This window comes from Notechis scutatus, chromosome 3 (assembly GCF_049901735.1).
Source record: "Notechis scutatus isolate UNSWTSFEM ecotype Mainland chromosome 3, rNotScu1.2, whole genome shotgun sequence".
Lineage (NCBI taxonomy): Eukaryota > Metazoa > Chordata > Lepidosauria > Squamata > Elapidae > Notechis > Notechis scutatus.
In genome coordinates this window covers 183,587,207-183,610,205 of record NC_142011.1, presented here as the reverse complement: position 1 = coordinate 183,610,205, position 22,999 = coordinate 183,587,207, and the positions used below count along the sequence as shown (strand labels likewise).

The following is a 22,999-nucleotide window of genomic DNA, read 5'->3' as shown; positions in this document are numbered from 1 at the left end:
TTTGCAAAGCCATCCATTTTTTTTTCATTTTATGTGCAAGATCTTGGCCATTTAGGGAAAGGAAACATCAAGTGCTTTTGTGGATCTGGCCTATTGAAAAGATAAGAAAACAAGTATAGAGCAGGGGTTTCCCAACCCCTGGTCTGTGGACTGGCATCGGTCTGCAGCATGTCAGCAACCAGTCTGCACAAACAAGTGAAGCCTCATCCATGGGATGCAAGCAGCATGCAAAACCACGCCCCCTCCAGTCTGTGGAAAAACCTCTCCATGGAACTGATGCCCAAAAGGTTGGGGGCCGCTAGTATAGAGGACATGTTTGCCTTATTGTCAAAGGAAAAAATAGAGTCTACAATATAGATGAGGAAGGGCAGGAAAAAGAATATGTATCAATATATATAATGGGTCAAAAACAGTGCTGTAATAGAGAATGCTCAATTCATATTATAACCAAGTGATAGTATTTCCCATTGCAAAAGAAGATTTGATGCTGAATAATTACTTACATCAGTGACTTGGATTCTGTTGCAGCCTCCATTTGATTGTTGGCCTATCATCATGATGCATACGGGAAGGAGAACAAGGAATTTTCTAAGGTTCTTGTTCAGCTAAGACTGGGCAACCTAGCAACATCCTGGAAAACTAACTATAAACCTGAAAGCTAGCTATAAAGCTGGAACAACCTACAGCTAGTTATATGTCAAGATTCATTCACTTTTAAAATACTTTTCAAGTGCCCCAAGTGGATGTTTCTTCCTTAGTATTAATTTTGTTTCGTAGAATTCTTCCAGGAATGTCTTTTTATCATTAGACTGCAGCTCAGATTTCCCCTGTGATGGATTTATTTATTAGAAATATAAAATAAGAGCTACTTTTCAAACTCAGGCATTTAGTTTGCTGAATGCTGGGAGCCTTCAGTCACTTAAGCCAGCTCAGATATTCAGGATCTGAACGACTTGACAATTGAATGTTCTGGATAACACTCTCCATCCCTTTTCAGTAAGCATTACTTTCATGTTATCTAAATAAAAGCCTAAAGACATACAGTATGCAAATATACTTTATGTCTGCCGATGATTACACTGAATTTGTGATTGCCTGCAGGTAGTTGACAATGTCTGTATGATGTTGGTGAGCCTTAATTGAAGCATTTGTGGTGAATATTCTTAGTTTAATAACCCCTAATTGTGTTCTACACTGAAGGGATTTCAGTTGATTAAAAACAATCAGATTTACTTAGGAATGGATGTGCTTTGTGTTGTCTGGATTGTAAAACATTTCATACATCCCAGTTCTTCATACTATTAAAGAATTCTTCAAGCATTTAATGTACAGGGTTTTGTGTATGCATTAGAGGCTGCACTGCTAGGGTAAATGTTAAATTTGGGGAACTCTACATTGTACTTTTTTATAGACAAGAAGCAAAACTTCTAAGACCTTTATTTTGGAGGAGGAAAAGAGACACTGATTGAAAAAAATAAGATTATTTTCCTCCAATATCTATGATACAGAGGAAATATTTTCTACTTTGTATTATTTCATGATAGCATGGGTGCTTTTTCCTAAATATAAAATGGATTCTTCCTGACTTGCTGATTGCACTGTCCATTCAGAATTGTTCTATCTTCTGTGTTTGCTGTAAGAATTGCTTTTGAGAAGTTATCCTTTAAAGGAGACATTTGATTGGTGAGATAATTTTTGCTGATTTCCTTTGTTTTAATATTTCTGTTCATTGGAATCACCACCAATGCAGTCAGGGAGCTTGAAACAATACTAGTCTAGTGAATCTGGCTGTGTTGCCACATCTCACAGGTGCTCCTGACCACGGGCATGTTTTCAACAGCTTGGTTCTTTGTTTATGAAGTGATAATCCATCAAACTTTGAGTTGTGTTCCTCTGCAGAATTTCAAATTTGCTTTTGTGATTTTGTTCTTTAAATGTCAGTATTTGTCAATCACTTTTTGGTGGCAAGTCTTACCTATGAAATCTTACATTGAATTCAACTTGTTTCATTCTGATAAACACTACTCAATCTTATCTTAGAAAGCTAAAACAACAACAAACAACAATAATAATATAAATAGTCTGGTTGGAGCTAACAATAAGTACCATAATGTAAACTTTGTATACAGTATAAAAGGTACTTCAATAATAAAAATGGTAAGAATGGAATATCCTAACAGGCATACTTTGTTTATTGTCATTCATATGCCATTCATTCCATTTTACCTTTCTTCAAAACAGTTTAGGACTTGTATCATGATGTGATATGATATAATTTCAGTACATCAGTGACATAAGATGACAATATAAACTGGTCCAGGTTTTATTTAGTACAATTATATTCTACTTTTCCTCTAAGGAGTTCAACAATTTAAATCTCATTCCTTTGCTTCTTCTCATTTGATCATCTGACTTTGTCTTAGTCTAATAGATTAATGTCATTGGATAAGATGGACTTGAATTTTATTTTCAATGTTTCTAATTATATTTCAGAAATATGTTAATGTACAGCATGAATATATAATTTGATATAGTTCTCTAAAACGGTTGCATATTTTCCTAGACTTGTGCTGCAGTTGTGGAAGGCAGCTTCATGTTTCTAGGAGAAGATATAGCAGTTTTAAAGAGTTGCTGATAAGTGCTGTGTTATGCAACATGATAGTGGACTCTAGTAAAATGTAAATATATGTGTAATTGCTAACCATGAATAATAATAAATTAATACATAGTTTTTCTAATATTTTTAAAGAAGCACATGCTCAACAGAGCCAGAACATGAATGAGTGGGAAATGGGCTGCTCTCTTTACAGCTGCAGCTTGTCCAAAATATCTAGTTATTAAATTTTTGTGCACATTTTCAGAATTGTGTTTCGCTGTCTTTTAAGATTCTGCGTTCATTTGCTTAAATTTAAGTAAAATAATATTCATTATAAAAGAGAAATAATATAATGATAAAATGAAGGGAAGATCTTTCCATAAAGATGACTGTGGCTATTAATGTTTTTTTAAATCTCGGTATGGATTATTCACCCTTGATATAAATAAAACTACATCTAAACTTATGGTGGGTTAGAGATTTTTAGATCTTGATTCAAGCTATAGCATTCCAAGAAATACTTTCTATTTATAGTCCTTAAATTAAAAAAAAGAAAAGAAAAAAAGCATTATCGATAATGCTTAATAGTGCAGTAAGATAATTATTCTAAAACCTATATTTGGATAATCTATCTTTCAGTGAACAGATTTCTGACTTTTCCAGGACTGTTTCTCAAATCTGTTATGGGAAAAAATGTTATTTCATGTTAATTGCCATGGGACTTGTGTTTGATCATGAAGTCTTAAAAAGAAACTCTGAGAAGAGGCAGGCAATTTAATTGTATTCCATTATACACAGGAAGATTTTATGTTCCACCTCAATTAAGCTATAACATATTTGGTTTTCACACAATATTGTAAGTTGTATGGATATAATCATTTGACCAGGAACTTGAAAATAAAAATAAAATAATATAAATATTTGAATATTGTAATATTATAATCAATATTATAATATAAAATATTGATTACTTTAACTGAATCAAGCCAGCCATGACTTCGTTAACTATGATTAAACAAACCATGACTTACGTTGTGTGAGACCCAGTGAATGTTTCTCTTATAGTTATGACTCTTGTCTGTTTGTTACAACAGCCAATTAGGTAGAGTAAGCCAGGCGGTAATGACTTTAATGACCTGGAATGGGTGCCTGTTTTTAAGGCCATCAGAGTGTCTTGTTCTTGTCTTTATATAACTTCCCTAAAAAGCAGGGAATATTTTGTGATTTGAAGATAAAAGTAAAGATGGACCTGAGGCTTAATTTGATTCCTACATCCCTGAAGGGATACAAAAATAGTTTGAAGTGAGGTGTAAGCATAATGCTCCTCAGGACTGTGCTCCATACATAAGGTAGAACTGTGATCAGTGATGGTTATGTGATAATAAATTGATGAATTCTTAACACTGCTCTTGTTACATGACAAGCTGGTAAGTTGACAGAATGATTGAATTTCTTATCACGAGAGAATTATGGCAGGGTTTCCCAAGCTAGCATCCCTCATGTCTGCGCAGCAACTTGCATCAATCTTAGCTCCTTCCTGCTTGGATACGATGGCTCTTTTTTAGCCTAGCTCATTTGAAGGTCATTAGAAGGGCAACCAGAATTGCGACTGAAGATTGTCCTTAAGATGCACCTCTGGAGATGTGTGTTCCCTGCCATGTGATGGATGACTGTAACGAGTTGCACACTTACAACTGCAGCTGTAAGGAGGGGACCCCATTTCCGCTCTTCCTCTCCCTGCTCTGTTAAGCATCTGCCTCTTTAAAAAGTGTGTGCGCGCATAAAGCCAAAGCCACACTGCAAAGTGCTGGGGAAGCTTAGCTTTGCTGCGAAGCCCGACCCTGAGTGAAACCTAACTAGCTAGGCAATCTGCAATTCTTGATTGACAGCAGGACTAGCATTATGCAAATGGAGCCTGAGGGAAGAGCCGCTGGGGAACAGAACCGTGATCTGGGGGCTCTGTTTGGGATCTCCACACACGCCTCCTCCTCTAAATCCAGGCGTCTTGCTTGCTGTTGTTTTCCCTCTTTCTCCTTTTTTGCAGAGGTGGTACAGCTTAATAACCAATAAATGCCTCCCCTTCCTCATAAAAAAGTTGTTCTTTTATTGAGCATGAATAAATCCAGTCTTCTGTGCAGTTCTTTTTTCTTTTTTTCTCCTATCAGCAAAAGAGATGTATGTGTGTAAGCTCTAAACTCAGGATGAATTGGATAATATTTGGCAGGGTAACGTGCTAATCTTTAAACCTTTATGTTTTCAATCCTGTTTAAATGTAGGGGTTTGTTTTGGCACAAAAGTCTCTGTGCGTGTGCGCTACCCTCCCCTTCTCTTCTCCTTCAGTCTGAAGCCTTATGTAGGTCAGGCTTGGCTTAACCAGATTTCAGGAACCTGCGTCAGCTTAAGCTGAAGGAATTTTAATAAACCCTCCCCTGTAGGCGTGGGCCTAAATGAGACAAGCCTAGTTAAGCCTGATCTTTCTTCTGTTTGTGAAAAAGAGCTGAGAAGAGCTAGGATCTGTGTGGTGGTTTCAGGAACTGCTTATTCTTCAGGCTGGAGAGGACGATGGTTGGGAAGGCCAGATCCTCGAATTTCACTTTGTCTGAAAAGCTTGATTTGCTGAAACTTGTCAAGCCATATGTTAATATTCTCGAGGAACACACCAACAAACATTCAGTCATAGTGGAAAAAAACAAATGCTGGGACATCATAGCTGATAACTACAATGCCATTGGAGTTGACCGCCCTCCTCGCACTGCCCAAGGCCTGCGCACACTATACAAAAGGCTCAAGGAATATGCCAAGCAAGAACTTTTACAGCAAAAGGAGACCCTCTGTGACTACAAAGGCTACATCTCTGAACCGACTAAGAAAGTTGTGGAAATGATCCCTCAGATTTCCACTGTGTGTTTGAGAGAAAGGAATAATCTGCCATGGTAAGTTTCCTTTTATGCTGGGCTTGGTTTGCCAACTTGAGCATCTTCCAGCCCTTGTTTGAGCTAAACGATTTAGCTTAGAAAAACTAAGAATGCTGCAATCCAAGTCGGCTTTTCAAAGCAGCCTTTCGAATTTGCAAAAACAGGGATTGATTGGGCAGTTTAGCTTGCAGCTGTATTTCAAGGATCTTATTGTCAGACCCCTGGCAAGTGAGGGTTAAGAAAAAATCCAAGTGAAATAGGAGCTCCAACTTTTACCCCTCCCCTTTTAATAGGCATAGCATTCAAACATTGACCAAGCGAAGGGCTGTTCTACATTTAAGGTAGTACGGTACTGCAAGCATCTGCCTGCACACAGAAGCTGTTGCCTGTTTTGGATAAAATCTACATAAAGTCGAGTTGGAGAACAAAGGAGCTCATTCCTGCATATGCCCAGACAAGGATTATGTTAATCTCCCTGAGCAGAATACATTTTAAACTGCACTTGGACTTTTTAGATGATTTTACCTGATATTCGACCTCTGCCTTTTAAAAATACAAAGTGGATTTCAAAACCATTTTTAGCCTTGTGTGAAGGCAGAATAAAGATAAAGTTGCAATTAAACTTAGAAAAAGAACGTGCACAGGTTTGCAAGGCTCAGGTCCAGGCACATAAGGATGCTGCAGCTGCACAAAACCTTTTATTTTTAGGGCAGATTCTTTTGTGGTTAATCAAATTGAAGTGCGTCTAGATTTGAGCCAGACACAGAACAGGCAAGCTGTGTTTGACCTTTCTTGCAGGGCTTTGATTTTACCCTTTTCTGTGTTGCAAGCTTCCCATGTCTACCCTGTACCCTTAGATAGTAAAAAAAAAACATTAAGAAAAAGCAAGATTTCTTTTCTTGGCTCCTATTGCTACTCTTTAAATGTATGTCATTTATTGTGGTAAACAAATAAAATAATCTTACATGGAATGTCTAGAGAGCCTGGCAAGTATGGGCACGCTAGTCAGCCTTTGATTTTCCCTGCCTCCGTTTACCGCCCTGCCTCTGGTTACGTTAAACAGTACTGTTCTCTAAATGACTTCCACGGAAGATGCATGTCAAATAAAGATATGTCAATAACAGGTTCTTTTCATGGAAGAATTTTGTATCAGCTATGCTTACATGATATGATGTATGACATAATAACATGATTATTTTTATTTCATTTTTATCCCAGCTTTTTATATAACTTAGGATGGCTAACTTACCTAATACTCCTTCCGAAATGGTGTTTTGCAGTCCAGCACTTATAAACAAAAAGTGCATTAAATTCAACAGGGACAGTAGTCTTAAAAAAAAAAAAAAAAAAGCAGCAGTATCCCTGAGATATGAAACATTCATAATGATTATTCAGGCTAATATGTTTAAAATTGATTGGGCCAAACATCACTTTGATTGAAATATGTTACTTATTGAACCAGTAGAGTAAATAGGATCTTGGTAACAGATTTGAGCTTGAGTATTAATGGCTAGAGTACCATTGTTGTATAGTAATCTTGCTTAGAAGCTGTGTAGCATCTAACCTTTTCCAAACCCCCCCCCCACCCGATCAATTGCTTAAACATTATTTTGAAATGCAGTATAGATGATTATTGCAGCAGTCTAGTGTTACAGAAAAATTTATCTGGAATATTAACCATTAGAAATGAGTATCGTCCTAAATATGTTTTGTGGGGATAAATTTCAATAAAATAAATTTGTCTATTATCCCTCCATGTAGATCTTTAAAATAAGGGGGAAATGCAAACGATTTTTGTTTAAGAGAGAATTAAAGAGATAGCTAGCCACAAAGCTTTTGCCTTCTTAGCCAGTTTGGTTTATCTCTTTACAGCCATAATTTGTGCATTGCCAGATACCATACTTATTTACAAAAAATCAGGAAATGAGCTTGCCATGCAAGTAAAAAAGGGGACATATCCTTTTCCCAGTTGAAAATTGTATGGAAGTTGCACTTTTTAAAATCCAAGATATTTTACTTTGCTTGGCCATGTTTACTGATGAATATTAGTGGTTCAATTGGATATTAGCTATTTTCATCCTTAATTAGATGTAACTCCAGTTTTTCTCCGTGGGTTGTCCACTACACAAGGTCATATGACTAATGCTCCATTGCTCACAGTTGCTGATTTGCTGTGATCTGAAACCTCAGCTTGGATCTTTTCATTTTGAATGTCCTGACGTGCACTTATACATGCAAATTCTGATAAAATTATTGCAGCTTGCTTCCAAGAAAATGATGTTGATCAATATTCCTTACTTTAATGTTAGGAAGCTTAGAGTAATCTTTCTGCAGAGGAATTGAGTACACTTGCAATATATGATCTAGCTGAACGAACAACTATGATTTGCCATTCAATAATAATGGAAGATTGTTGAATAATCAATTATTCAATAATTTATTTTGAAACAGATATTTCAAAGGAAGGAGTTTGAACGAAACAGCAATGACAGAAAATGAAAATATCATAGATTAAATTAAGATTATACCAAAATTGCTTTTATTTCGAATAAATGGTGCATGACCATGGTATGGCTTAAGGGCTCCATGTATAACTCTTCCAAAATTTACCAGTGACCAAAAGTATTTTTAAAAGCATTTTATTTATTTTTTCTTCCTAGTGTTTTTCATTTAAAATAGATATGTTAATTCCCTGGAAAACTTTATATTCTTATTTTGTCTTTAATGAAGAATAATCCCCTGAAACATGGGAAGGAAAGGGACTGGAAATATAATGCCACCCATCCCAGTGTATTCAAGTTTTTCACTGCTGCTATGTTCAATGTTTCTTAAGCTACTATATGGTGAGAAGGTGGTTTTCCTGTCTTCTTTCCTTTCACTATCTTCTGGGAAGAGCAAGGTCATTCACTGACGTACTGCTAGATTAGAAGATACTTGAAAGCTGCTCAGCTTTCTAAATGCTCTTCTCAGTCCAGCTCCAGGTGAGCAGCACTCCCTGACATTCCCTGAAGTCCTCTGCAGAGGTCACAGCTTTGAGAGAAGGGAAGATTGAAACAAGTCCAAATAACAGTAACCCATGTGGACTTGCTCTGGTTAATGATATTCAAGATCCTTCTGACTAGTAAGCAATTTTGGAGGATATGTGCTTTGCAGATATGGAAATAAATACTTTTAAGACAGAAGGAACTAACCTGTGGCCCTCCAGAACTTGATGAACTACAACTTGCAGCATCCTTCACTGTGGGCCATACTACCTCTGCCTGCTGGGAGCTGTAATTCTGCAGCTTCCGAAAAGCCATAGACTTCTTGCCCATGTTTTCAGCAAAAAGAATACTCAGGGAAGAAAGCCATCTTGAGAAGAGAATTATACAAACAAGAAGTATTCATGATTTAATTGCTCCATGTTATTACCTACTCTCTTTTTCTATTGTCTCTCCTGGCAGCATATACAGTATGCACATAAACAGTTGTGATGATTCTCCTTTTATCAAAGTACAATAGCTCAGAGGTTGATTAAAAACATTCAGCTCCCTTGATTTGAGCTTGATTCTTGGTGATTATATAGACACCTTTATGTAGTTTTCTTAGTAAAAAAAAAAAAAAGTAAGTTACAGTAGTATTTGCCATTGCCTTCTCGTGAAAAGTTTTTCAGTCTAGCCTATAGTCTTGGAATTTCCAAGTAGTCTTTTACTCAATCACTAACCATGTTTGGCTATTTAGCTTTTATGGACCCAGTAATGTCAATTAATGCTGTTTTGTGTCCACAATCTTTTGTGGCTAGAGAAGATTCTAATGTCTAAAATATTATTCTGTTTTAGTGCTACCCTGGTAAAAGAAATAGTTGCTACTACAAGTTCTCCTCAGCTAATGTCGGAGCCCCATCCTGCTGCCATCACACTGGAACTGGATCCAGAAGAAGAGGATGTGAAGCCACCACCTTCACTAATACTTGAATTGCAAACACAGGATAACTTGGAACAAAGAGATCAGCAACATATGGTCCATGTCATGGAAAGATCTCCATCAACTTCTCTGTCTTCTGTGGATATAAGAATGCTATCTCCGTCGCCTATACCCAGGCGAGATGAGTTTTTTAGGCTCGAAAGCGGAGAACGATTTAGGCCAGCATGTGGAGGGTATGATCCACAAATGTTGCAAATGCTAAAAGAAGAACATCACATAATTTTGGAAAATCAAAGGAAAATTGGCCTCTATATCCAAGAAAAAAGGGATGGGTTGAAAAGGAGACAGCAGCTGGAAGAAGAGCTTTTGAGAGCAAAAATTAAAGTAGAAAAACTAAAGGCAATACGATTACGTCGTGATCTTCCTGAATTCAACAGTCTTTGAATATAAAGCAATTCTTCTGCATAAAACCGTGCTTATTCTGTGTTTGATTAGAAAAGTTACTTTATTTGGATGGATTGGAAGTGGGAGGACAAAAGAATTGATGGTTTTGTTTTTTTTAATTTCATTTATGTTTGCAAGAAATCAAAAGACATTTTCCACTGGTTTTCCCAAATTTCAAGTCTCAAGGAAAACCTCATCTAAGACTTAAAAAAAATAATCCTTTTTGATTAATACTGTTAGTAAAAGCCAATGTTGATTTATGAAGCTATTGTAAAAAATTATGTTTAATTTTTTATTTCATTTTTTCCTGGGAACAATTTTTAAATATCCGTTTAAAATATTTATTTGTGGGTAAATAAATATATGCAAAGTGGAGAAAAAGACTGCTCATTTTTCCTTCTTTTATAAGACAATGGTAACTAGTATTTTAGTATGGCTTTATGCTATCAGGAAAAGAATGGATAGGAACATTTACAGTAGTGTGCATTTTCATATTGAACTGAACTGTTGAAATACAATTCTACAATATTTTAGAGTATATTTTATATATTCTACAATATTTTAGAGTATTCTGAAGTCAGTAAACAGTTCAGAATAAAAACAATACCTTTGACACTTTCTTCTTGTTTTTATCAAACATTCTGCAGTCTAGTTAAGAATCATGGGAGTCCAGAGGGGCAAGTTAAAGAATGTTATATTAATCTTTTTATATCTAGACAGCACTCAGTATTTTCAGGGTTGATTTATATCTTATCTTTATCTATCTATCTATCTATCTATCTATCTATCTATCTATCTATCTATCTATCTATCTATCTATCTATCTATCTATGTCTATAATGACACTCCAGGGATAAAATAGAGTATTCCATTAATTTTTTTTAAGTCGGTAATCGATTCATCCAGAACTCCATCTTTTCCATTTTGTTGCACACAGCTTACCATTTTTCAACCCAACAGATAATTACAATTCTGTACTCACTTAGCATATTTAATCATTATTGTCCATTGCTTTCTTTTGTTCGAAACCGCCTTTCTTTCTGAAATCATCAGCAAAACTGATTTTTCCCCAGGCTTGATGATATTAGTAGTTTTCTTTCAGATTAATTTTATTGTTTTGGCTACTTGCAATGAAATCATATTGCACACACACACGCAGACACACACTCATGCTATTCCCTTCTATGGTAAACAACATAATGCAAAGTGGAGAAAAGGAATAGTAAACAACAAAGAAATTAAATGCAATGAACAAGCAAAAGAAAAGTAAATATTATTCCAGCTCTGTTCACTGTTCCTCTCCTTATCTCTTGGTATTTGAAAACTTCCTTTGTTTTTCCCATGCTCATCCATTGCTTACACCTTGCCTTTGTTTCTTGAATTTCTTGTCCTTGTCTTACTGAAGATCTCATTGATTCCCTCTAATGGCTTTCTCATTCTTACTCTTTCAATTCGTTCACTCTTCCTTCATGCATTTTTTCCACAATTTGACCTTAATTCATTCTCTGTGTGTGACCAGCCATCAGAATAGTATTGATGTTCTTTCTCAATTCACATTGTAGCAATTGTTTTTCTCCATTTACTTCCCCCTTGCCTACTGAATTCAATCTTTCTGTTTCTCCTGACATACCCAACTCTCTTTTTCATGTAACAAAGGAGTTAGAAGCATACTTTTATAACTAGTCATTTTTGCTTCCTTTGACAAATGTTCCACATAGTACTCATTAGATCAATTTTTTCCACTTATAGATAGTAAGTATTCATTCCATTTCTATTTCTCTAAGCTAAGCTAGCTTAATCTTTGCAATGTTAAATTTCAGATCCAAAGTACTCATTGCATCATACAATCCATATAACTTTCATGGCATATCACATAGCTAACACAACATCACTTCCATAAAAACTTCAGCTATATTTATCTTTCCAATCAGTTCGCCACAAAACTATATCGCTAAAACCTTGTTGGATTGTTTCTAGCCTTCAATTGGGCCAAACAGTACATCATAAGGCAACTATATTTGAATTAATGTAACTCAAATGGACTATCTTACAGAATGCACCCAAAATCTGGGATCCATGACTCCTGTTGAATTGAAATTAGGCAAAGGTTGTGGCTGCTTCAGTACTGTTGCACCACAGTGGTCATCTACAACAGGGGTTCTGAAACCCCAGGCTGCGGCCTGTTTTAAACTAGGTGCTTGCGCTCATGCGCAAAGCTCCACTTACATGAGCGGCAAGTGCTTGCGCACACACCTGCCATTCACACAGAACCATCCTCTACCTCCTCCCTGCCCCCTGTGCTGGGCCACCAAGCAGGAAAGGTTGGAGACCACTAGGCTATGGCCATGTAATTGCCATTTCCAATGCTCCCTGACAGCTTCCTACAAGGAAAGTCAATGGGGAAGCCAGCAGAAAGTCTGAAGTCACTCCTACTGCTGTATTGCCTCTCTGGTCATTCTGTTTCTTTTTTTAAGGGAATATCTCTGAAATTGAATGGATAATGGATTATCTAGTTTTTTTTATATAGTAGATTTATCTATAAATACACTAAACCGTCCAGGGAATATCACATTTTTCTTACTTCCATACTTTATATTCTCCAATTGTATCAACTGAATCACAATGTTACAGGATCTATACTTTCCTTTTCATACGTTTTTTTCTTGAGCGCTAACATTTCTATCACTAATTTCAATTCTACCCTTCAATATACCATTTTCATTCCTTCACTGATCCCTAAATTGATGCTTCCGATATTTTCTCACTTTAATTCATCCTAAATATTTATATTACTTTTATTTTCTGTTTGTCACATTGATTCATTCTGTTGAAGGTACCACTTCCATAGCATTATTTTTTAATTTCCATTAATATTGTTCTGCATTTTTCAGCCTTTTAATCTTAATTATTCTTTACCCTGTACAATATTTGGTGATACTTCCTATTTGTCCCTGGTTGTTGCTGTTCTAGTGATGTAGGTAATGAAACTCAGAGAACTGACTAAGAATTAAAAAATGTTTAATAAAACATGATACAAGTGTGTTACTGAATGTGTATGTACTTGATTATGAATGTATTTGAATTTTATCTTCAAAAATTGCTTCTGATTGAGGATGTAGCATCTGCCTACAGTATCTTAAAGCAGCTGCTTCTTTCCCCAGAATTGTTATGGACATAGTTGTTTAAAAATGTTACAAACAGCTGCCACACTCATGCTTCTCATGTTTTTTGCAGCCTGCTGCACAGTACAGCTGTTGTCATGCCCTTGGTGGAGACTGACTCTGAGGAAGAGGAGGAACAGCCAACAGGGAGTGGGAGTGTGGCTCCAGAGGTGGTGGAGGAGGCTGGGGAAGGGCAGAGGCCAGCTGAGTAGTCAGAGGAGGATCTAGGCCCATCCCCCATCCATCCTAGGTCACGCAGGGAGGAGAGGATCAGGGAAAAGCGAGGTCTACTCAAGAGGAGATTACCATGATCCTCCTCGTGGCTCGCAGGTGGGAGCTATGTATATAAGTTTGCAACTGCTCAGTTAGAATTTGCAGGAGTCAATTTAGTGTTCACCTTGAAAGAGGTTTATCTTTGCTGGCGTTCTTCCCATGGACTTTTCTCGGTTATTTTCCTGGAGTTTATGGTTACTTATCTTGGCTTGCTTTGGAACTCTCATCAATGCGGTTTGTTTTGGTTTTCTGTTTGCCTCATTTACTTTTGTGACTTTAAACTGTGCCTAATTAAACACTGAAGTTAAGTTGAAGGCCTTACCGGACTTTAATATATGTTTTGGGTTTTGGGTTATTTTGAGAGACTATGGGTCATCACAGCTGTATTACATAAACTACTTCTTGGCATGCATTTGAAAGTTAAAATGACTGAGGCATTTAAGAAAGACAGAATTATATTGTATGTGATGGGCAGTCCATGATGACGTATTGTATCCTACTCTAGCCAATATCTCCCTTTCTCATGTTGGATACTTCCAATATCCAGTATTAGAATACTACTGCCTAAGAATTATGGGAATTTATAGTCCAGTACATCTGGACTATAACCAGTTTACAGGAAGCCTGAATGATTATTTTAGGGGATTGCTTTGAAGTTCACACATCTTAAAGTTGTCATGGTTGAGAAACACTGGACTAGACTGAGTTATCTTATAGTTTCTTACAACTGGTAGAAGGCCTCTGCTGTTTTTCTCTCAGCCATTTTGTTGCTAATACATGATGTTGTTGCCACAAAGTAACAGAATATTTGGTAGAGATAATTGATTTTCTGTTTGGTTGAGTACAGGTAGTTCTTGACTTACTAACGTTCCTTAAGTGACTGTTTGAAATTACAACAGTACTGAACAAAGGGACTTACACCCTGTGCTCAAAGTTATGGCCGCTGCAGTACCCTTAAAGTCACGTGAATGAAGTTTGGGCGCTTGTCAATCAGCAGGGCTTACATCTGACTGCAGAGATGTTCCCCCCCACCCATTTCCCTTCCATACTGTCCTATTGTGCCCCAATAGGCCTTGGGCCTTCTTCCCATCCCGGCAAAATACCTGTGACCCCCCAGAGTTCCTCCCCAGATTTTTAACCTGAAAGAAGAGATAAAATATTTTCATCCATCCATCTACTATTCATGAGACTTACACTGTGACTTTTCTGTAGGGCCTCAAACACAACAATCCTCCCTCCGTTTTGCTGTAAGCAAAACAAAGTGTAAGGCAGATTCAGCTGAGGAGGCAACTAACCCAAAGTCACCTTCTGAGCTTTCATAGCTGAGGATCATCTTCAACATTGGTTGACCTGTTCCTCTTTCATAACTGGCACATTTATTCAAAGGTATACAACTCATCACATTGTCTTTTGGCAACTGGTTGCTGGTATCTAGCTGTTCCTCCTAGAGCTGCCATGTTGCGAGAACAGGCATACAATATTCACAACTTTCCAAATGAGCATCCAGCCTCAAATGTCTGCTCTGAAGATGCACATGAGCCTCAGGGAAAAGGACTGGTTAAAACATGTATGTATGTATGTATGTATGTATGTATGTATGTATGTATGTATGTATGTATGTATATTTGCATCTACAGTATGCATGTATATATTTATAAACTTGTATGCCACCCATCTCATTGAGGTGACGCTGGGAAGCTTATAATCATCTAAATAAAATATTATATAAAAGCTTAATAAAATCTATACATTGAAAAATCAATTCAAAATCGATAAACTAAATGGGAGGTCCACAGCTTGCTTTTTCTGCCAGCGTGGATAGGGTGGGGTAGTCCCCATTGAGATGAGCCAGTTCCTCAGATATCCTGGACCAAGGCCAGGGATGAGCCAGTTCCTCGGATACTCTAAACCAGTGCCATGAACGGTTTTAAAAATGATAACCAACATCTTGAATTGTATCTGGAAGCAATTTAGCACTTAGTGCTGTTTGCAGAACAGCAGCATAATGTGGGTCACCCTAGGGGTCCCAAGAACTCTTTGAGCAGCTGCATTCTGCACCAGCTGAAGTTCTGGATACTCTACAAGGATAGCCCCATGTAGACCATATTGCAAAAGTCCAACTGTGAGATGACCAGGGTTTGACTGACTGAGCATAGGGACTCCCGACCCAGGAAAGGCTCAACTGATGCATAACATGAAGTTGCACAAATGCTCTCCTAACCATGACTGCCACCTACTCATCAAGCAAGAGTTGTGAGTCCAGGAAAACACCCCAGGTTGTGTATCAGGTCTGTTTGGGTAGTGCAACCCCATCTAAAATTAAAGTTGTTAAAGTCCCAGAACTTAGAGCTCCACGACTCAAAGTCACTTGGTTTTACCAGGGCTCAGCCATCCACCATCCAGATTCCCACAGTCTCCAGGCACCCTGAGAAAACTGACATTATCATTGTGTCACCTGTGATGGAATTATAGACTTGAATATCATCAATGTACTGATGGTACTTCATCCCATGGCAGTGGATGATCCCATACAGTGATCTCATGTAGATGTTAAAAAGGAATGGAAAAAGTACCAAGCTATTATAGGTCATCTTTCCCCCTATTTGATCTTCCAGTTCTAGTGGGCTGCAATTCCTATCACCCTTGGTCAACCTAGGGGGCAGTCCATTGGATTGGTGGGAATTATCATCACCCAATCTGGAAAGTTTAGAACACTTAGTTTTTCTGGTTTTGTGAAAAGCTGCTATACAGATTTTAAACATTTTAGAACGGTCAGTTTTGTTTCAGTTGGAAGCATAAACAAAACCTGTATGCAAGTATAGCCTTGTTCTCTTACAAACTCTTAAATCCTTTAGGGTACACACATATATAAATTTGAAATATTTGTGTTTTGCCCCCCTTGCACTCATGCCCAACTGTAGCTGTTCATGAATCTACAGTATATAACATAAGAATATCAAAGTTTAAAATGTCATAAACTGCTGCTAGCCCAGAGTTTGACTTATCTAATAACTCGTCTCATAACTCCCAATGTCAGTGACTATCCACAGCTTTCCTAATGTGAAATAGCTGTTACTCATTTCAGAAAGCCAGAAGAAAAATTCTTTACAATACCTCTGGAAAATCATTTCATACATTTCAGCCCTCTATCAAAATGCCCCTCCCCCCCTTTTTAACCAAGCTAACATCACATCACAACAGCCCATAGCAATTTTTGTCAGAAAAGAAAACTCCAATATCTATGTGTCTCTCTCCAGGCTTCCCTTCAAATTATTGAACTATTTCTGCAATTAAAATCAAAAGAATGAATTCATGTGGACAGCAGTGGGATGGACTTTTCCAGTTGTGGGATGGAGTTATACCATCTATAGGTGTAGTAAATAAATAATAACCTTACTTTAACGCATGATATTTAAGCAAGTTGCATGTTAAATAGTTAAGTAACATTTGTATATATACTGTTTCATTTACTTTGGAGATTGTTCGGAATATAAGTCACCTAACAGCTATTTGGGTTGAAAATATATAAACCAGGATAAACATTTTAATACTTTTTCTTTAAGAAAATGCAAAACTGTAGTTGGGTGTGTTTTCTCAAAGGGCCATAAGATGGAGCCAGAAACCTGGGTTGTCTTAGTCTTAGTCTCAGTCTCTCTGTTACTTCTGGTTGGAGAGAGTTGCCATTCCTCCATTCTTCTAATTGACTGATATTCTTGGATTTGATGAAAGTCTGATACTGAACTGTTTTTGACACTGGACTTTGTTATTGGATTATCCCTGGATTGAAAACTGACTGATTTTACCTGTGAATGACTTTGGACTGCCTATTTTGGACTTTGCTTAAACCTTTCTGGAAGTAAAAACCTACATTTACTGTACAGTGTATCTGTGTGCTGTGTGTGTATTATTCAAACACTACTCTCAAATACGTCTCCCTGTATGTGCTCATTCTCCTAACGGGGAATTACCTCAACAGAGATGCCTCTGTTAAAATGCACTGAAGTAATCATGATCATAAGTCTCTCTGCTGGGACATAATACATGTATGTATTTAATACGTATAACTAGAGTTACATAGTCCCTATTAAATTTGATCTCTCGTGTTTTTGTCCTGCTTGAATTATTGAATAGATTGCATTTATGTAAATTGGGTTTATATAACATGGCTTGAAAGGATTACATCTTTTCCTTTCAAGAATGTCATCAGCCTGTCTAAAAATAATCATTCCTGTGTAATGCATAACAAGGGTCAAATCTTTCTAACGCTCATGAATTTTAAGCAACCATATTTCAGTAATCTAAATAGCTTATTGTTGCATTGCCTGTTTTAGATCTATAGCAGAGATGTCTGGTGTGGTGTGTGTTTTGGGGCGTCTCCTAGAAATTATTTTCTTTGTGATGAACAAGAAAATGTATTTGCTATAAATGATAAATCAATTTGGGCAATGAGCTTGATGTAAAACAGGTTGCCAGCAGCACGCTAAAATTAAATACTAATAATTATTCATAATAGTGGTTTTTCCTGATTACTGTTGACAGCCTATTTATGAATTGTGTTGTGGTGCAACTAAGTTAAACTTTTAGTCATTTCTTTGGATTTGGAAAAACACACATCTGAATTATAAAAACAAAAGAAAGCTATTTTATGCCTTGTCATTACACATGTAGTACAGATCTTTCTAAGGTGGTTTACCATTTGTTATAAAATGCAGTAATAGAATCACAATAAACAGTGAAGATAGCAATTAAAAATCTACATTATTAGGCTCCTTCTTAAATGAGCAGTTGCTTGAAAAGAAAAGGAAAATCCAGCTTGAGCTGCCTCTGCAATTTTTGTTTGCCTCCCATGTTTGTCTTTTCTTATTCTCATAACAATGTATATATAATGTTCAGAAAATGCCTGAAAAATACATACAGGGTTTAACTCAGCAGCGTGATTCTCATTGCCTGCCAAAATCCCCATGAATTGCTTTGGGAACTTATCTGTGCTTAAGACTGTGAAAGGAAAGCTGATAAGCAAGAAATCAAATTATAGTGTCCATTTTATGATAATAGGTTATACACAAGGCTTGTTCCTAAGTTGCAGCTGTCAGTTCAACTTCTTTTTGAAATGTTCAGAAGAAAAAAAAAATCTGCTGTCTGGTGCAAAGAGTCAAACTGGAGGATTATTTAATATAGATTTTCTAGCCTTCCTATTAAATCCCAAAGAGAGATACAATAAAACAAACCAAAAACCCATACTAAATTATAAATTATAACATAGGATCGTGATAACCAGACAAACATACCAATGACTTTGCTGCCCATGTTTCATGAAAAGCCTGGGCAGCATTGTGGCAAGCAGTAAGAACAAATAGGAGTTTTTCAGTGCAATTTAGCTTGGGAGTTTAAGTGAGATTTTTCTAGCCATCTTTCCTTTTAAATTGATAGTTTTAGCTGAAAGCCTGAGAAGGGAAAAATAAACAATTTAAAAAATTACTGGTGGAACATTAAAAAAAATGAAGATAGATGGATAGAAGTTTGCAGCTGTGACCTGCAATGCTTGTGGCATTTTTCTGTTCCTGCCTACGAAAAATCCAGCCTATTTTTCAGCTGGGGGCAAACAAAGGATTAGAACAGTGAAATATAATGAAGTTTTGTTAGATCATGGAAAGAAGGAAGCAATTCATCATAAGGCATACAATCATAAAAAAAAAATCTTTGACAAAAATAAGGATTGGGGGTGTGATTGAATACTTTTCAAGACTTATCAAGGTCATTCCTAGTTGTTCCTTTGTGCTAATTCCTTTTTCCCATTTTGGGAAAAATGCTATAAAAACAGTTTGCAATGATATCGCCATGGATATTAAACAATAAATAACAATCCCACCTTTGGGTTAATGTGGGATTGCTATTCCTTCTACTCCATATAAATGGATTGAAAATATGAATATGAATAATTGGCTATCATACAGTGTTGATGAAAGAGATTTGGTTTGCTGGCACAAGAAGGATATACCGTACTTCACAGGAAAATGTCCTATGGGGAACTTGATTAGAAAGGCTTTAATGGAAATTGGAGCTGAAAAATAAAGACATCAGGGGAAAAAAAATGTCATTCTTGTTAGGGTTTGGGAATTAACCCCTAGAAGAGTATTGCAGCAGTAGTCAAGCCAGGCAACCAAAGGAGAGCGGAAGGGCCCCAGAGTATACACACACTGAACACAAACACTGTTTGTAGTTTAAATAGTTTTTAATCCAGTTAGAGTTTAAGCATTGTCATTCAGTCCATTAATTCATTCACAGTATTTCCATCCAGTAAGACTCACTAGTATAGTCCAAGTTAAGAGTCCTTGCAATATCTTTATCAGCCGATAAAGATATCTTCTCCTCCTCCGGTTTCACTCTCCAGAGAAACAAACGCTGGATATTCAGTAGAATTACGCAGTAATCAGCAAACAGTAGCAAACAATAACAGTTCAGTCACAGGCACTCACAGTCAGTAATCTCAGTTAGTCGCAGCAGCACACAGTTACAGGCAGACAGTAACCTTTCCAGCTTCTAATGCTTCCTTATATTGTAACTTCTAACCGCACCCTTAATCGGCTAATTGCCTGCTGCATTGTGCTTAAAGTGATAAGCACTTAAACCATGATATCTAAGTTTTATATATTTATTCACCCAAACCATATTTGGTATCAATGTTATACCTAACATACTCCCCTTTTGGGTGAAATAAATATATAATACCTTTACAATCTTATCCCATATTTTCACAACTCTCCTGGTGCTTACTGGCACCTTGGGCTTTAGTAAAATTATCAGCTAAATTGTCCTCCGACATACAGTACTCTAGCTGAATCATCTTACTTCTTACAGATTGTCTCACGTTTAGGTATCTTAGATCTGTATGCTTGCTCCTTGTTTTTACTCCAATATTTGTGGCCATTTGAATTGCTGCCTGATTATCTACATGTATAATTATAGGATAATCTACAGTTATACCTATATCAATTAACATTTGTTTATACATTATTAATTCTGTACATAACAATGATAAACAGGAGAATTCTGCCTCCATAGTAGACAAACGTATATGCTGTTGTCTTATTGACTTCCAGCCTATTAATGTCTTACCCAGCATTATGGCTGTTCCTGAAGTCGACTTTCTAGTGTCTCTTTCTGATGCAAAACTAGCATCTGCATAAGCACTCAGAATTAAATCACCCTTTGGTTCTAAATACAATGAATAATTCATTGTCTTTTTAAGATATCTTAATATCCTCTTAGCTGCAATCCAGTGTCTTTCACATGGTGCAGAATTGAATCTAGCCAACTGATTCACGCAGTACGAAATATCTGGTCTAGACCAATTACTAATATAACTCAAACTACCAATTAAAGATTGATAAATCACCTTATCAAACTCAGGGCTTTGTACATCAGTGTTGCTAAACTCCTGACTCATTGGAGTCTTAGCCGGCTTACAAAGCTCCATCTTGTAATCTTTTAGCAATTTGCTTATCTTATCTTCCTGAGATATCTTAAAACCTTTCCGTGTTTTCTTTATATTCAAACCGAGATACTTCTTTATCTCCCCTAATTGCTTGATCTTTATTCTCTTTCCTAATGATGTTATTATTTTATTTGCTTCATCATTAGTTTCAGTTATCAATGCAATGTCATCTGTGAATAGTAATAATAATGATACTTTCCCATTTGTCTCCCTTTTAAACAGACATGGATCGGCTAAACCAGCTTTAAATCCTATATTGTCTAGTTCCTTTACAATATACTGGTTCCATTCATAGCCTGATTGTTTTAGACCATAGAGGCTTTTCTTTTAACAACCAACAATCATTATTATCCTTATTTTCACTTTTAATACCAACAGGTTTTTTCATATAAATAATATGTTTTAATGGGGCGTGCAAGTAAGCAGTTTCCACATCTAGATGGTTAACTATATAGTTTTTACTAGCTGCCCACACTAAAGCTGCTCTCAAGGTTGCTGCCTTAAGACTAGGTGCAAACACCTCATCGTAGTCATTAGCATTCTGCCTAAAACCTTGGGCTACTAACCTTGCCTTATGGATTAAATTACCATCTTTATCTATTTTTACTTTAAATATCCATTTGCAGCCAATGGATTTCTTTCCTACAGGTAATTTGGCATTTTCATACACCTTCATATCACTTAATGAATTCAGTTCCTTATTCATTGCTGCATACCATTTTTCTTTTTCCTTATTAGGATACTTTTTAATTTCTTCTACAGAATTAGGAACTTCATTAATCTGGCACACTGTGTTAGCCTGGTACCTATCAGGCGGTCTAGATACACGTGTAGTTCTTCTGGGAATTACAGGGCTTACAGGAGGACTTTGTTGAACTACTACCTGTTCATCTTTCTCATCCTGTTCAGCTATTGAATCTGTTTCTTCCTTTATGGGCACTATTTCATCCTGTATTTGTCTCTTTACTTTATTTTTAAAATTACAGGGATAACTAATGGGATTTCTATAGGATTCAATAATTACATCTTTATTGGCATCCTGTTCTAATTTCTCCCATCCTTCATGTTCTAGAAATTGGGCACTATCACTACATAACACTTTAGATGTGCCTTTCTCCCAAAATCTATATGCCCTATGGTTTGCCTGATAACCAACGAAGAAAAATCTTTTAGCTCTATGTTGCCCTTTTTTTCTGAGTTGTGCAGGAATATGCACCCATGCTGGTGCACCAAATGTGTGCAGGTAACTTAGATCAGGTTTCCTGCCATGCCATCTGGTAAATGGTATTTCACCTGTTTGTTGTATTAACAACGTTGTTCAATATGTTATTAGCACACATTGTAGCCTCCCCCACAAAGAATCAGGTAACCCAGAATCATTTAACATTGTTCTAACCATTGCCTGTAGTGTTTGGCCTCTTCTTTCAATAAAAGCATTATGTTCTGGCCTGTATGGAGCAGACTTCTTATGCTCTATTCCAGCTACCTTAAGTCTGTTCTGGAATTTGTTATTAATAAATTCCGTACCATTATCTGTCACCAGGGTTATTAATTGTCGTTTAGACTTTCTTTCAGCAAACCTAAGCCAATTGAAAAAATGTTGATATGTTTCAGTTTTGCTTTTCATTAAATAGCAAAACCCATATCTAGAATAATGGTCCATAATGCTCAGTATATATCTAGCACCCCCATACTGGGTTTCTTTGGACCTATGATGTCTGCAAATACTACTTCTAAAGGTTCTTTTGTTTTGAAACCATTTAGCCTATTTGCAGGCAATACCTTGCTCTTATCTTCACAGCAAACATTACAACGCAAATATTTATCACAAGGTTTTAACCTTATTCCTTCAGATAACTCAACTGTACGTTTTAGCATTTTAAAATTTACATGCCCCAAACGCCTATGCAATAAATGGATACATTCTTCATGAGGCTTTATATTATTAAATACAGTTTGTACCTCCCTTTCTTACTATTATCTAAGACATATAATGTTCCATTTAAAGCTGCAGTTACCCTTTTGTTATCTTTTTCAATTATGCAATTATTATCTTTAAAAGTAATTACATAACCTAATTTATCTAATACCCTTACTGAAAGCAAATTAAACTTTAGTTGCGGTACATACAACATTTTTATATCCTGGTTTATGTACGGACAACGTGCAAAACCTTGACCTTTCGCTTTCAGGTTCCAGCCATTGGCAAGTG

General features: G+C 36.5%; 2 protein-coding genes across 4 annotated transcripts in view; both read left to right on the top strand.

Annotated features, from left to right (window-relative positions):
• The window catches only part of RAD54B (RAD54 homolog B), a 45,698-nt gene that overhangs the window by 3,966 nt on the left and 18,733 nt on the right, over positions 1 to 22,999 (top strand). The gene's annotated exons all lie outside the window — the stretch shown is intronic.
• FSBP (fibrinogen silencer binding protein) lies at positions 4,481 to 10,239 on the top strand. The gene is made up of 2 exons (XM_026690842.2): positions 4,481 to 5,529; positions 9,330 to 10,239. The coding sequence occupies exons 1-2, from the start codon at positions 5,159 to 5,161 to the stop codon at positions 9,856 to 9,858; spliced, it is 900 nt and encodes a 299-aa protein (XP_026546627.1). The 5' UTR covers positions 4,481 to 5,158; the 3' UTR covers positions 9,859 to 10,239.

What these genes read in the sequence shown, in the direction of transcription:
- FSBP (XM_026690842.2), top strand. Translation starts at nt 5,159, where the DNA reads ATGGTTGGGAAGGCCAGATCCTCGAATTTCACTTTGTCTGAAAAGCTT. An exon ending in GAAAGGAATAATCTGCCATG is followed by an intron (nt 5,530 to 9,329) that starts GTAAGTTTCCTT and finishes ATTCTGTTTTAG; the next exon opens with TGCTACCCTGGTAAAAGAAA.